General features: G+C 30.6%; 4 protein-coding genes across 4 annotated transcripts in view; 1 reads left to right on the top strand and 3 right to left on the bottom strand.

Moving 5' to 3' along the window:
- The window catches only part of LOC121128289 (glycine receptor subunit alpha-4), a 174,890-nt gene that overhangs the window by 65,690 nt on the left and 95,475 nt on the right, over positions 1 to 13,725 (top strand). The gene's annotated exons all lie outside the window — the stretch shown is intronic.
- LOC121128285 (sulfotransferase 1E1) lies at positions 922 to 3,370 on the bottom strand. Its single transcript, XM_040723865.2, has 4 exons — positions 3,279 to 3,370; positions 2,118 to 2,394; positions 1,682 to 2,059; positions 922 to 1,631 (listed from the first exon to the last, which is right to left on the bottom strand). The coding sequence occupies exons 2-4, from the start codon at positions 2,331 to 2,333 to the stop codon at positions 1,272 to 1,274; spliced, it is 954 nt and encodes a 317-aa protein (XP_040579799.1). The 5' UTR covers positions 2,334 to 2,394; positions 3,279 to 3,370; the 3' UTR covers positions 922 to 1,271.
- On the bottom strand, positions 6,051 to 10,160 carry LOC121128122 (sulfotransferase 1E1). Its single transcript, XM_040723690.2, has 3 exons — positions 7,048 to 10,160; positions 6,612 to 6,989; positions 6,051 to 6,558 (listed from the first exon to the last, which is right to left on the bottom strand). The coding sequence occupies exons 1-3, from the start codon at positions 7,261 to 7,263 to the stop codon at positions 6,199 to 6,201; spliced, it is 954 nt and encodes a 317-aa protein (XP_040579624.1). The 5' UTR covers positions 7,264 to 10,160; the 3' UTR covers positions 6,051 to 6,198.
- LOC121127990 (sulfotransferase 1E1-like) lies at positions 10,768 to 11,867 on the bottom strand. Its single transcript, XM_040723568.2, has 3 exons — positions 11,632 to 11,867; positions 11,196 to 11,573; positions 10,768 to 11,142 (listed from the first exon to the last, which is right to left on the bottom strand). Exons 1-3 carry the CDS (start codon positions 11,770 to 11,772, stop codon positions 10,783 to 10,785), a joined length of 879 nt encoding a protein of 292 aa, XP_040579502.1. The 5' UTR covers positions 11,773 to 11,867; the 3' UTR covers positions 10,768 to 10,782.

Below are 13,725 nucleotides of genomic sequence, written 5' to 3'. Positions count from 1 at the left end.
AATGACGTCATTATCAACATCCCTATTAATTAATGATGGTTCCTCGGGAAGGGAAGAATTTACCCATGTATTTCTTCATAATTTTTTTAAACGTAGGATGATTAGCAATTGATAAAGTTATATTACATGCAATAAGCATCTTTATGAGATCAAAGTTAAAGTCTGACTTGATGTATTCATAATTAACTTGATTTTATTGATGAATATCCATGCTCTTGATATGAGATGAGGATAATGAGTGGCGTGTAATTCTAAACAGGAAACTAAAGGTACATTTATATCGATAAATCCGACAAACCATCTGCTTCTCATACGGTAAGTATGTTCTAAATTCCGTGGCCTCCATTTTCAGAAATCCAGTGAGAAGGTAACGTTATTTTAGGCATTTTATTCAGTTCTCTATCGACTATCAGCATCTAGTATTATATTAATATTGAATAATAAAGGCGGGAATGATAACGTTCTTGATAGAAGAAGATGTTTATAATTTAATCAATGATGCCATAAGTATGTTTTGCCTTCTCCTCGCACGCTTTTGCATTCTTACCAAAATTATCAACCTTAGTCATAGGCAGCACAAGTCTTTCTCTTTCCCCTATTTCTCATTACATAATTAACCTATTACACACAGGCGTCTTCACAAATAGCTAAAAGAAAATAGGACTTTATTACTTAAACTAATAAACGTGAATAATATTTTATTAAAAAAAATCAACAAAATAATACAACAATATCCTGTTATGTACGGTTTTGATTTGTTTGGATTACACTATGATATAGGTTTTCAAAAAGAACTTTTTTTTTTAAATATCCGATATTGACAAGCAAGTACAATAAAAATTGTTTAGAACTCTGACTTTCTCGAACAATCCGATGTCTCTAAGAAACAAATAAGCAGTACTGTTGTACAAATAAAATACACTATTTTTTCGAACATTTATTTAAGTATATGAATTATAAATGTAATATAGATAAAATAATATAACTTGAGGGAACATTAAGCATCATAAACCAAGTTGGAAGGCTATGATTTGGTCTGCAGGCCTCAGGATGAACATCCATGCACTAAATCATAGTTTAAAAATACATATACTTTATGCTTACAGAGCATATATTTCAAATTAGGATATATGTATAACTTCCACCTCCCTTAACTGACATTGAAAACATGTTATATTTTGTGAATTACTTACGTCATAGTGAAATATACGTACATAATAAGAAAATAAATAATCAAAACGTTGAGTAATTCAACAGAAAAAAAATGAAATCTATTCATATTGAAATTGAAGACCTTCTGACTCGAAAAAGCTTTTTGTTTTCTCATCAAATCTATCACTCATCTCTGATGAAAAGTAATTTTTCCAATCTCCAACTATTCCTTTACGAATAAAATGTCCATTTTTGTCTACTTTGACCTTATATCCAAAATCTGTATCTAGGTTAACAGCAGAGTTCTTTTGAAATTTGGTAAATGAGAGGTGTTCATTGAGTATTTGCAATTTCTCTTCACTCAATTCATCCCATTCCATAAAATCCAGTACTTTCTTCATTTCTTTCCTGAGATCTTTCTTCATGTCCTCATAACATAACAAGAGAACATTGTCCAACTTTTGTATTTCCAATCCAAACTATATGTTAACAGATAAAGTAAAATGTAAAATGCATGGAAAACAAATACCTTCAAGTGATCCCAGTAGGATCCGTAGAGGAGTTTGCCTTGAATAAATAATTCTGCATATTCTTCAAAGGAACCAGTATACTCATGACTTATGAGTATTTTTTCATGATTATAATATGAAACACAAACGTCCTTAGGGTTTCGCATAATATAAATAACTTTTGCCACTTTCAAAAGGTCTTTGGGTAAGAATGGTGTAAGAAGGTGAGATTTGATTATACGAGGACTGGATTTATTTTTAACATCTTCTACACTTTTTTGAGGGAAATCAGATTCACGTAAGTAGAGAGACTCCAATTCAAGAAACGGAATTCTTTCACCTAGGTTTCGTTTACCACCCTCAAAATTTGTCCCTTCCTTTAATTGCCACACCATTTCCTAATTTTGAAAGTGTTGGACTTTTAATCATTCATTATAAATGATTCAGATAACTTACTTGACACCAAGTGGATCCGGCCTTTGGATAACTGATTAGGAACAAATCATCCGACCTTATTTCTAAACTTTCAATCTCCTCCTTAATTTCTAGAAATCTCTCAGGCATGTAAAAGTCTTTTCCAGACACCATATTCACCATGGCTGTGTTGGTTCCTGTCCATAATTTTGACCGAGCTTCTATTTCATCCTCACTAATCTTGTACATGTTACTCATCCTGATTCCAAATGATTTTCCCAAACAAGTTCCATTCACAAGTCTTTCTCTGTTTATTTTCCTACAAAATACACGCCCAGTTTGAAATTATGCATTCTCCATTTTTCAGAGTGTTTGGAGTGGGTGGGGCAATATAATTAATGTGTTATTTATTATTGTAAATATTACGAGGGTTTGTTAGATGTGGGGTTCATAGCCATGAAATTTTTATTAATTGATCTTTTGAGAAGTAGCTACAGATGGTTTAATTATCTTTATCTTATTAAATATCTGCTATCTAGATTGATTTAATAATATTTTTCGTATAAGTAGCTAAATAATATTGAGGCAAAAAATAGGAATCTACATTTTTAATTCAGAACAAAAAAAATTATAACTATAATTTTTGGGGTTTTTTTTTAATTTTAAAAATTTATGAATACGTAGTTTGCATCAAAATGTTAAAAGTGTAGATGTTCCAGAATCTAAAATTATTGTGCATGTTTATGTTTACAAACTAAATGAAGTGTCAAATTAGAATAAGTGAAAACTCATGATATACAATTCATAATTTTCTGTATATATATAGAATATGTTAGTTCGTTCACCAAACTTTCTATTTCCAATCAAACTCAAAATTTGCAGCTTCTAGAGAGCGGAAACTTTGTATCAAGGAATAAAATTATACAATGATGGGCTCTAATCGTATTTTTAGTCATTAATTCGTATTAACAATAGGACACAGCGCTAACTTAAAATGTTTAACCACATTTGAATTTAAATAAAATAATTTCCCATGATTCTCCTTTAAATAATGTGAAAAATTTAATGTACTGCTTTAAGAATTTATTATCATGTCTTTGAGTTCAATATATTTTATAAATAACTTCATTTAAAAGGTATTGTATAAAAATAAAAATAAAATGTATTTAAAAAAATCCAAGCTGTTAATTTAAATAAACTTACTCCCCTATAAATATTCACTTAAGAGTATTCCTTGCATCGTTTTCATCTTGCTATCATAATAATGTAAGATATATTTTGTTTTCAGCTGTTATTTTTACTTTTTTTTTTGTCTATCAGTAACGCCGAACTTTTGAAGAAAAAAAACAAGGATCCAATGTATCTTCCTTTTAGTTGGTTTATGTGCTGACTCGTGTAAAATTTAATGTAGCTGCCTCTACATTAGAGTGTGTCTTACCATACCAATTTTTATTAGTCCAAAATCCGTTTCCACCATGACCTGAGGTTTAGTATGGGTAAGAATGTCCTGCAATATTTTTCCCCTGCAGCAAACCTTCGAAAGGCTACTTCCGGTCAACACTTCCGGTTAGTTCTAAAACTTCTCCAAAAGTGATGTTACATGCACAATAATTTTTTTTGTAATGTAATATGAGTGTAAAAAAACATTTTTTATTTTATAAAAAAAATCGCTTTGTTTATTAAAAGACGAGGTTTTTTACTACACTTGTGGACTTTATCAAAGAAATATATTGTAGAGTAATATAAAGCGCGTTGCAATTTTTCTTCCTTCGTTTAATTTTTTTCAACAAATTATAGTACACGGAATTATGTACAATACACATATATGAACATTTGTAATATAAATTGTATACTTCTTCATTGTAAATTAAATTATTTTTATAGAGCAAAAAAATGAATATAAATAAAAAATATTTTGGTATTTGGGAGTTTGATTTGTGAAAGTTAAGAAACTATTGGCTTTTTTAACATATATCAAATTGAGTTTGTAGTTGAGACCTTGACATTGGTAAAGACACAACAGAATTTGCGTTTCTTAGGCACCCGAAATGGGCATTGGTGTAAAATGTTTATTGCCTATAAAATCATTGCAATTTTACTTGCAAAGAAAGTAACAGTATTGCCCGTAGGGTTGTTTAGTCTTACCAGTGTCATTATTAATTATTGAGTACTTCGAAGAACAAAGAACATACCTACGCATTGGGTAGTTATGATTATATCCTTTGTTTTATAAAATCAATCTCTTCATTCTATAAGTTATTGAACTATAAACAACTATTTTTTAATGTAAATACAGGGTACAAAGGTGGCAAAATTAGGCTTCTTGAGCAAAAATTAGACACTCCTTTACAATGGATTATTTGAATACTCCATTTTAATGAATTACTCTTCAAAAAACTATTTGAATTTTATCATGGAAGATCAACAGGACCCAACACATTGAGAGGAGAATTAGGAATGTTTATATCAAACTTTTCATACCTAACGGATCCATTAAAATATGAAGCCATCAAAGGATGCGTTCCAAACGTCGATGACACTTTTAAAAACAAACTCAGTAGGGGTCAAAAGTACATTTTAGAAATTTGCACAAATGTTCAAAATGGACCACATTCAATTCAAGCCTTTCCTAAAAAAAAACATCCAGGAACTGTCCACAATGCTAAAAGGATTACTACGGCATCCACTCTTCTGAGACTCTATATCCAAACCAGAAATCCATCAGAAGAACTTAAAAGAATGGTAGTGATCATTCTTAATATTTATGGACCAACATTCGTAAACATTAAAAAGAATCATCACGTTAGATATGCTTCTCAGCACTATTTCTTTGCATTGCATCAAGGACGTCAGCACCTTTCATGAGAGGAACGAGATGTAGTTGCAAATTCATTCAAAATTAACTCATTTGGTGCACATCCAGAGGCTATACTTTTAGGCGCTTTATTTGACTCGGACAAAAATACCAGAAGGACAGCAGTCAATATAATTATGAAAGACAGAGAAAAAAGAAAAACTGAATCAGTTATGCAATATATTCGCACAACTGATTACTTAAACTTCAATGCAAAAGTTGATTTATCATCGATTCCAAATAGTTTTTTAACGGAACCTCCTTTAACTTTTGATATTAAAAAAAGAAGAATTTCTGAAGAGCATTGAAGGAGAACTTTTGGATTTACCAGACATCCAGTCCATTCCCAAAATGTGGAAAGAAGTGTCGCATCAACTACTAAAGAAGCTAAAATAACACCGGATGAAAGAAATAGACATCAAAGATTATTAACAATTCATCATTCAAGATCAAAAATATCAAAGAACTTTCAAAAGTCAGATTTTATAGCTTTAGATAGTAATATCTAATTATCAATGTTACTCTTGCAATCCTTTTTCGATATTCTTATACACATCAAAATAATATTATCTTATAGGTTTTTGTTATTTTTGTGTCCATTGTTGAAGTTAAAACTTTTATGAAGTTACCAGGGGCATTCGCAGGATCCAACAATTATATTTTTTCGAAAAATATCCAAAAATTATTTTATTTTTTTGGAAAATAAAATTTCAGATATAATTTTTTTTTAAACAAATTTCAAAAATTTACAGTTTTTTCACAAAAAATTAACCAGCCAAAGCTATTTTCAATTTTTTTGGAAAAAAACAAGCCCATTGTTTGTGTAACACACTTATAATTTACATTAAAAAGAATGGCATTATTTTGCCGTATACATATGGTATGTAAAGTAATTTTGTATTTGTTTTTAATATTATTTTCATTTCCTATTGCTTAGTGTTGCATTTTTTCCCTTAAAACCCATATATGTTTTTTTTCTTTCATCAACACATCCAGTAGACTAAAATTCTATGGGAAGGAGTGTACGTTAAATCTCCCATTGAAAAAATCTTTTCAACAACAATGATCATTATCAAAAATATCTTGATAATAGGATATAAATTTCAAGAATAAAAGCGTAATTATGCTATTCAATTAAAAGTCTATATTAAGATTGACTATTTAAAAACACAATATTTTTTCGTGGATGAGTTATATGAAATTTAAAAAAATATGTACATAATATGAAAGTAAATAATAAAACTTTTGACTAATTCAACAGTTCAAAAACTATTCATATTGAATTTGAAGACCTTCTGACTCAAAAAAGTTTCTTGTCTTTTCATCAAATCTATCACTCAACTCTCCTGAGAAGTAATTCTTCCAATCTCCAACTATTCCTTTACGAATAAAAAGTCCCTTTTTGTCTACTTTGTTTGGATTTCGATTATCTGATTCTAGATCGATCTCAAATTTCTTCTGAAATTGATTGAATGAGAGGTGTTCATTAAGTTTTTGTAGTTTTTCTTCACTCAACTCATCCCATTTCATAAAATCCAGTACTTTCTTCATTTCCTTAATGAGATCTTTCTTCATGTCCTCATAACATAACAAGAGAACATTGTCCAACTTTTGTATTTCCAATCCAAACTAAATGTTTATGGACAATGTTAAGATATGTATAATGCCTAGAAAATAAATACCTTCAAGTGCTCCCAGTAGGATCCGTAGGCGACCTTGCCTTGAATAAATAATTCTGCATATTCATCAAAGGAACCAGTATACTGATGATTTTTTAAAAGCTTTTCATGATGATAAAATGAAACACAAACATCCTTTGGGTTTCGCATAATATAAATTACTTTTGACTTATTAAAAAGATCTTTGGGTAAGAATGGTGTGAGTAGATGGGATTTAATGATACGTGGACTGGATTTATTTTTAACAGCTTCTACACTTTTAATTGTGGACTCAGGACCACGTAAAACAAGAGACTCTAATTCAAGAAATGGAATTCTTTGAGCGAGGTTTCGTTTACAATCCACAAAATTAGTCCCTTCTTTTAATTGCCAAACCATTTCCTAATAATGAAAGTGTTGGATTTATACTCATTCATTTGAAATAATTCAGACAACTTACTTGACTCCAAGTAGATCCGGCCTTTGGATAACTGATGAGAAACAAATCATCCGGCCTTATTTCTAAACTTTCAATCTCCTCCTTAATTTCTAGAAATCTCTCAGGCATGTAAAAGTCTTTGCAAGACACCATATTCACCATGGTAGTGTTGGGTCCTGTCCATAATTTCGATCGATCCTCTTTCTCATCCTCACTAATCTTTTTCAAGTTACTCATACTGATTGTAATTTACACTGATTACTTCCATAGAAGTTCCATTAACAAACGATTTTCTGTTTATTTATTTTCCTACAAAATACACGCCGGGCTTCAAATTATGCATTTTCGTTTTTTCAGAGTGTTCGGGAAGGGAAAGATATTTTATAATCAATTTATTATTGTATATATAATAATAAGGTTTTTTGATGTGGGTTGATAGCATAAAAAATTCATTGATTGATCTATTGAGAAGTAGCTGTGTAGCTACTGAAATAAAAATTAATCCCTGATGCACGAAAGACGTAGAGTAAGATTATTTGTTGTGGTGTTACAAGTGTGAGTCCTTGTTGTACTCGGAGTCATTGCTAGATACGGAGTGGGGTTTTTGTTGATTACCTTTATCTCATAGCTTCTCACAACTGATCTAATGAAACATCCAGACAGCTGAGCTTTTTTCTTTCCAAATATTCTTCAAATTCCCAAAGTGACAATGTTAATTTTTGTAATTTTTATTAATAAAATGGCGTTACAGAGTTGTTTAATAATTGTGGATAGATGAAAACTACATCGTTTAGAATTTACATAATACAAGGATAGGTAATATACTCTATAATGAGGGCGTCGCAAGTGTTATTATATCTCACAACCTTTCCCCCTAAAAGGAAGAGAAAAAGGGGGAAAAATCAGTTGGAGTTGTTGGAAAGTGTTTCTAAACTTTGAAATTATTACTAATTATTGTTGGGAATTGTTCTAACCCCATCAACGTGCAGAGCACTGATAAGAAGAAAAATTATAAGTCTTCGAGTAAGCTGCACAGTAGTGCAATTTTTTTTGTTATCATTAGGTCAAGATAAGAGCTAAATGTAATATGTACATTATATTATTTCTCACCACAAGTGTAACACAAAATATCCCTTCAAAAAATATCCCACATATAATATTATTTCGAATTGTAGTGTTACAAAATAAATTAAGGTTTTTATAAAAGACGTGGATCTCTCTAGGTTTAAATATTTATCAATAAATATTTTATTTCTAAGTGGATAAAAATGCATAATAAAATAAAAAGATCATTGTTGCAAAAGCTCTACAACAGAGTCACGAAACGCGCCTATAATCTGGATTATATTCCTTGGATTATTAATATTATTTTTACCACACATGAGGGAACTTTTTAATAAATTATGGAGCGCCAATTTCTCATTTTCCCTCATGATGTATGCATTATGCACTGATAAATTTCCCCTTCAAAAGTAAAGTGTCAACTTCAGATCGTGTTTGTGCAAGATTATGTAGTAAGTTTCATTAAAATAATATGAAAAACTATATTCTCCATTGATCTTTGAATAATAATGTAATTAAATCATAACGAGAATAATTTATTTATCTGTTAGTTCCCCAATAAAAAACTTCCTACCGACTGTTTTGATGACTCTTATTTCCCATTCATGACTTTAGAAGGATCAAAATAATGTAATTGAGACGGGAGTTAGTAAAATTGCATGTATTTACGCACAGAGTTAAATGGATTTGAAATTATAATAATTTGTATTTAAATAATGTGAAATATTCCGCATATCTGTTGCATTAATAACGTAATTAATTCATAGGGATGAATAAAGGTCTTATATTTAGTGCCGAAATGGAACCAATTGAAAATATCAAACAAACTGTATTGATTTCCTAAAGATTCAAATACTGTAATTTTTTTTGTAACTAGGTACATCTAATTCCTATGAAGTAACAATTATTACTTGTGAGTGAACTAGAGAGACAAAGTGAATATTTATATTTATTTAAAATTTGGAGTCACAAAGTTTAAAATAACTGCAGATTCGGAGCCAGGATCTATAAAATAATAAAAATCCAACCTCAAGAAACTATTCAAATCATACTTTAGAACTTAAATTTAAATTCTTATTCCCTAAAATAAAAAATCAATATAAACAATTTCATTAAAACTACTAAGAATCAATTATTCATAATTTATAGTTTGGAATAATATTTTGTGATCTTGGTTCTGAATCCAACCATTTGAATTATGCGCCTCCATTTGATTCCTTGTGTAAATACACATGCCTCTACACTTTATGAATTAATCATATCAGTATTAAAAGATCAATCGAGGAATAATATTTTATAAATTAATGAATTATTTGAATGAAACTTATAACATAAAGTTCTTGTACAAAGACAAATTAAAGTTAATATTTTATTTTTGAAAAATAAGTTCTTCAGTTTGAATCATTTATTTATTAATATTTTCAGTATTTACGTTATAAAAATCATTAATCATAAATATAATTCGATTTTGGATTGTATACATTTAGCCAATTTATCATTTATTGCTGATATATTTTTTATTTATTTAAGAATATTCTCCCAAAATTGAAAAATTGCTTAAAATACCACTTGATGTTGAGATAAAATTATATCTACGACAAATATTATAGCCTTATACTTGCTCAAAGTTCATATGAGTTTACCAAGTGAAATTTAGCATCAAAAATGACGATTTTTGCCGCAACAGGTTAGGGGATTGGAGCTTGTGCTCCTCCAGATAGTATTAGAACTCACTGATTTTGTATTGTAATTACACCTGCTTTTAATAGGGAATTCAATAAAGCATGAGCAAACTAAAAAATATATATTATCTGCTAGGTGGTATATTAGTCTGTAGCTTAGTCACACAACATAAATTAATTAAACAGACAATTCCTTCTTAACTTACAATTAAATAAAAATTCATAGCGTCCGATATATGGTCCCCCCCTCCAGAGTAACATCTTATATATATTACATTAAATAGTATACTCAGTTAGGAAGTTGTATTATTTTGCGACAAGAAGGCGCCACTTTATATCGCTAATAAAACTATTACAAGTAAACAACGTTCTTGCCCTATCAGAAATTTAAAAAAATACATATATGAATCTTAAAACAAAACAAAAAATGTTATCAAATCACTAACAGGACAATTTGCTAGTATTTAAAACTATTTTAGGATTTGACATTTCTACCAGGATTGGTTAAATTTGTGAAAATTATAAGTACATATTAAAAATACTTGAGATTTCAAGAAGGATAGCTTCCTCTCTCCGACATCTCCAAGTTTAGTATGATAGAATTAAGATTCAAAAAGATTTTAAGCTAAAAGTTATGTTTCTATGTATTGTAGTTAATGGCGTCAGTAGAATTTATTTATTATCGAGCTAATGCTACAATTTCCCCCTAAAGGCCGAATACAGTTTTTCTTTTAACATCCATCTAATGTTCCAAGCACATATGGGGAGGAAGGTACGCTACATCTACCATTAAGAAAACCTTTTCTGAAGCAATGATAAGTATGGAACATATATTCAGGAAAAAATGTAATTATGGTATTTAATGATTAATTTCACGATGCCCCCTTAAGGCCGGTGTTATGAAAACATACTAGATTTTTTGTGGAGGAGTTATATAATATTAAAAACAATTCGTACATAAAATTAATAAAAAAATAATATAAAACTTTGATTTTTTCAGCAGATTTAAAATCTATTCATATTGAATTGGAAAACCTTCTGACTCAAAAAATATTGTCGTATTTTTATCAAATCTATCACTCAACTCTCCTGAGAAGTAATTCTTACAATCTCCAACTATTCCTTTACGAATAAAAAGTCCCTTTTTGTCTACTTTGTTTGTATTTCGATTATCTGATTCTAAATCGATCTCAAATTTCTTCTGAAATTGATTGAATGAAGGATGTGCATTGAGTTTTTGTAGTTTTTCTTCACTCAATTCATCCCATTTCATAAAATCCAGTACTTTCTTCATTTCTTTAATGAGATCTTTCTTCATGTCCTCATAACATAACAAGAGAACATTGTCCAACTTTTGTATTTCCAATCCAAACTAAATGTTTACAGACAATGTTAAGATATGTATAATGCCTAGAAAATAAATACCTTCAAGTGCACCCAGTAGGATCCGTAGGCGACCTTGCCTTGAATAAATAATTCTGCATATTCTTCAAAGGAACCAGTATACTGATGATTTTTTAAAAGCTTTTCATGATGATAAAATGAAACACAAACATCCTTTGGGTTTCGCATAATATAAATCACTTTTGACTTATTAAAAAGATCTTTGGGTAAGAATGGTGTGAGTAGATGGGATTTAATGATACGTGGACTGGATTTATTTTTAACAGCTTCTACACTTTTAATTGGGGAATCAGGACCACGTAAAACAAGAGACTCTAATTCTAGAAATTGAATTCTTTCAGCGAGGTTTCGTTTACAATCCACAAAATTAGTCCCTTCTTTTAATTGCCAAACCATTTCCTAATAATGAAAGTGTTGGATTTATACTCATTCATTAGAAGTAATTCAGACAACTTACTTGACTCCAAGTGGATCCGGCCTTTGGATAACTGATGAGAAACAAATCATCCGGCCTTATTTCTAAACTTTCAATCTCCTCCTTAATTTCTAGAAATCTCTCAGGTATGTAAAAGTCTTTGCAAGACACCATATTCACCATGGTAGTGTAGGGTCCAGTCCATAATTTCGATCGAGCTTCGTTCTCATCCTCACTAATCTTATCAAGCTACTCATACTGATTACAAATGATACTGTTTACTTCCATACAAGTTCCTTTCATGTACTATTTTCTGCTTATTTTCCTACAAAATACACGTCCGGTTTCAAATTATGCATTTTCTTTTTTTCAGTGTGTTTGGGAGGGGAAATATATAATATAATTAATGTGTTATTTATAATGCATATGTTCGGAATTGGTTATTTGATGTTATTTATATTATTTCATTCTAGATGTGTTGCGTGATTAAGGAAATTTATGTTCCATTGGTTAGTGATGTTAATCATATTGTATGTATATATACTTGTCCTCAAGATTATTTATATCCTTATTAATTTTTGCGATGGAACTAATGCCTTTTTATATACTTATTTTTTTTAAATAAATTATATGTGACCATGAAGGTATTGCATGACAGCTATACACAATTCAAGGAACTATTGATTTGATTGGTATTTTATTGATGGATAACTAAAATATATTATGTTCATAATTATTAATACCCTCCATATGTTTCAATAGTCAATTTTTAAACGATTCCAGAAGCTTCCTACATATGTTCAGTGGATTGTTGACAGACTCTTCCTTGGCAAAGGCATCAAACTAGGTTAGGTTGGTTGGTTCCCTAGACATCACTCTTATATTCAAGTCTCGACATAAGTTCTCGATATAATTCAAGTCGGGGCTTTGACTCAACCCTTCTAGAATGTTTATATTGTTATCCTTGAACTATTTTTTTACTACCTATACATTATTTTTTGGATCATTATCCTGCTGATTCGTCTAGTTGTGGCAAAGCTGGAGTTAGGGATTCTTAGCACTTCTTCAAGTTATTTTTTCAAGGATCTTGATGTAATCCTCCTTCTTCCTCGGACCTTGACGCATCCTCAATGCATTATACTACTACCACCACTATGCTTCATAATGAGGATAATGTTCTTGGGCTTGTCTGCTTCTACTTTCTTCCTCCAGACATACTGAAAATCCATATGGCCAAATAGATCTAACTTTGCCTAATGAGACCACAAGACGGTTGACCAAAAACTTGGATCTTGCTTCAGATAACCTTTAGCAAAGGCCAGGCGAGCCGCAGTGTCTTCTATTAATGGAGACATCCTATGTGCAAGACTCGCTCGATGGTGGACAATGACACCTTCGTTCCTGCCTAGGCAAGCTTTTCCATTAGAGTCTTAGTTGTTGTCCGGGGTTCTTTTGATCTTTCGGCATAATTTTATGGCAAGTTTGGGGACAACTTACGCTTCCTGCCACGTTTGCTGAAAGTTTTAATACTGTTGAACCTCTTGTGCATGTGAGTTATACTTTGGACAGTCGCCACAGGGATATCATACCGCTTTGCAATGACCTTGTAACCTTTTCCTTTACTGTAGTATTCACGAGACGCTGACCCAGGTCTTTACTTCTTCTTGTTCCGGAAACATGTCTATATTTAAAGCAATAAAGTGCATATTAAAATCCAAATATATCCTTCGATAACTTGATTTGGTAAGCCCTACCTCAAAGGGAAGAGGATATATCGATCCTAAGAAGGTTTTTTTAGATGTGGGGTTGATAACTATGAAAGCTTAATTGATTGATCTTTTGAGAAGTAGCTGTGGAGCTACTTAAATTAAGGAAGTGATTAAATTAATCACTGATGCAGGTAAGATGAAGAGTAAATCTGATGATTTGTTGCAGAGTTACAAGTGTGAGCCCTTGTTGGACTCGGAGTCATTGCTAGATACGGAGTGGGGTTTGTGTTGATTACCTTTATGGCATAGCTTCTCACAGCTGATTTAATGAAACTTAAAGACAACTCAGCTTTTTCTCTCCTAACATTCTTGAACCACGTTAATTTTTTTAATGTACAGCCATTACAGATTATTATTGTACTATTTT

Source organism: Lepeophtheirus salmonis, chromosome 13, assembly GCF_016086655.4.
Source record: "Lepeophtheirus salmonis chromosome 13, UVic_Lsal_1.4, whole genome shotgun sequence".
NCBI lineage: Eukaryota > Metazoa > Arthropoda > Copepoda > Siphonostomatoida > Caligidae > Lepeophtheirus > Lepeophtheirus salmonis.
This window is presented reverse-complemented; position numbering and strand designations above follow the sequence as displayed.

Coding starts and splice junctions, on each gene's coding strand:
- LOC121128285 (XM_040723865.2), bottom strand. CDS start 2,333: ATGAGTAACATGTACAAGATTAGTGAGGATGAAATAGAAGCTCGGTCA. Junction 2,060..2,117: donor CCGGATCCACTTGGTGTCAA/GTAAGTTATCTG, acceptor TTTCAAAATTAG/GAAATGGTGTGGCAATTAAA. Junction 1,632..1,681: donor CCTACTGGGATCACTTGAAG/GTATTTGTTTTC, acceptor GTTAACATATAG/TTTGGATTGGAAATACAAAA.
- LOC121128122 (XM_040723690.2), bottom strand. CDS start 7,263: ATGAGTAACTTGAAAAAGATTAGTGAGGATGAGAAAGAGGATCGATCG. Junction 6,990..7,047: donor CCGGATCTACTTGGAGTCAA/GTAAGTTGTCTG, acceptor TTTCATTATTAG/GAAATGGTTTGGCAATTAAA. Junction 6,559..6,611: donor CCTACTGGGAGCACTTGAAG/GTATTTATTTTC, acceptor ATAAACATTTAG/TTTGGATTGGAAATACAAAA.
- LOC121127990 (XM_040723568.2), bottom strand. CDS start 11,772: ATGGTGAATATGGTGTCTTGCAAAGACTTTTACATACCTGAGAGATTT. Junction 11,574..11,631: donor CCGGATCCACTTGGAGTCAA/GTAAGTTGTCTG, acceptor TTTCATTATTAG/GAAATGGTTTGGCAATTAAA. Junction 11,143..11,195: donor CCTACTGGGTGCACTTGAAG/GTATTTATTTTC, acceptor GTAAACATTTAG/TTTGGATTGGAAATACAAAA.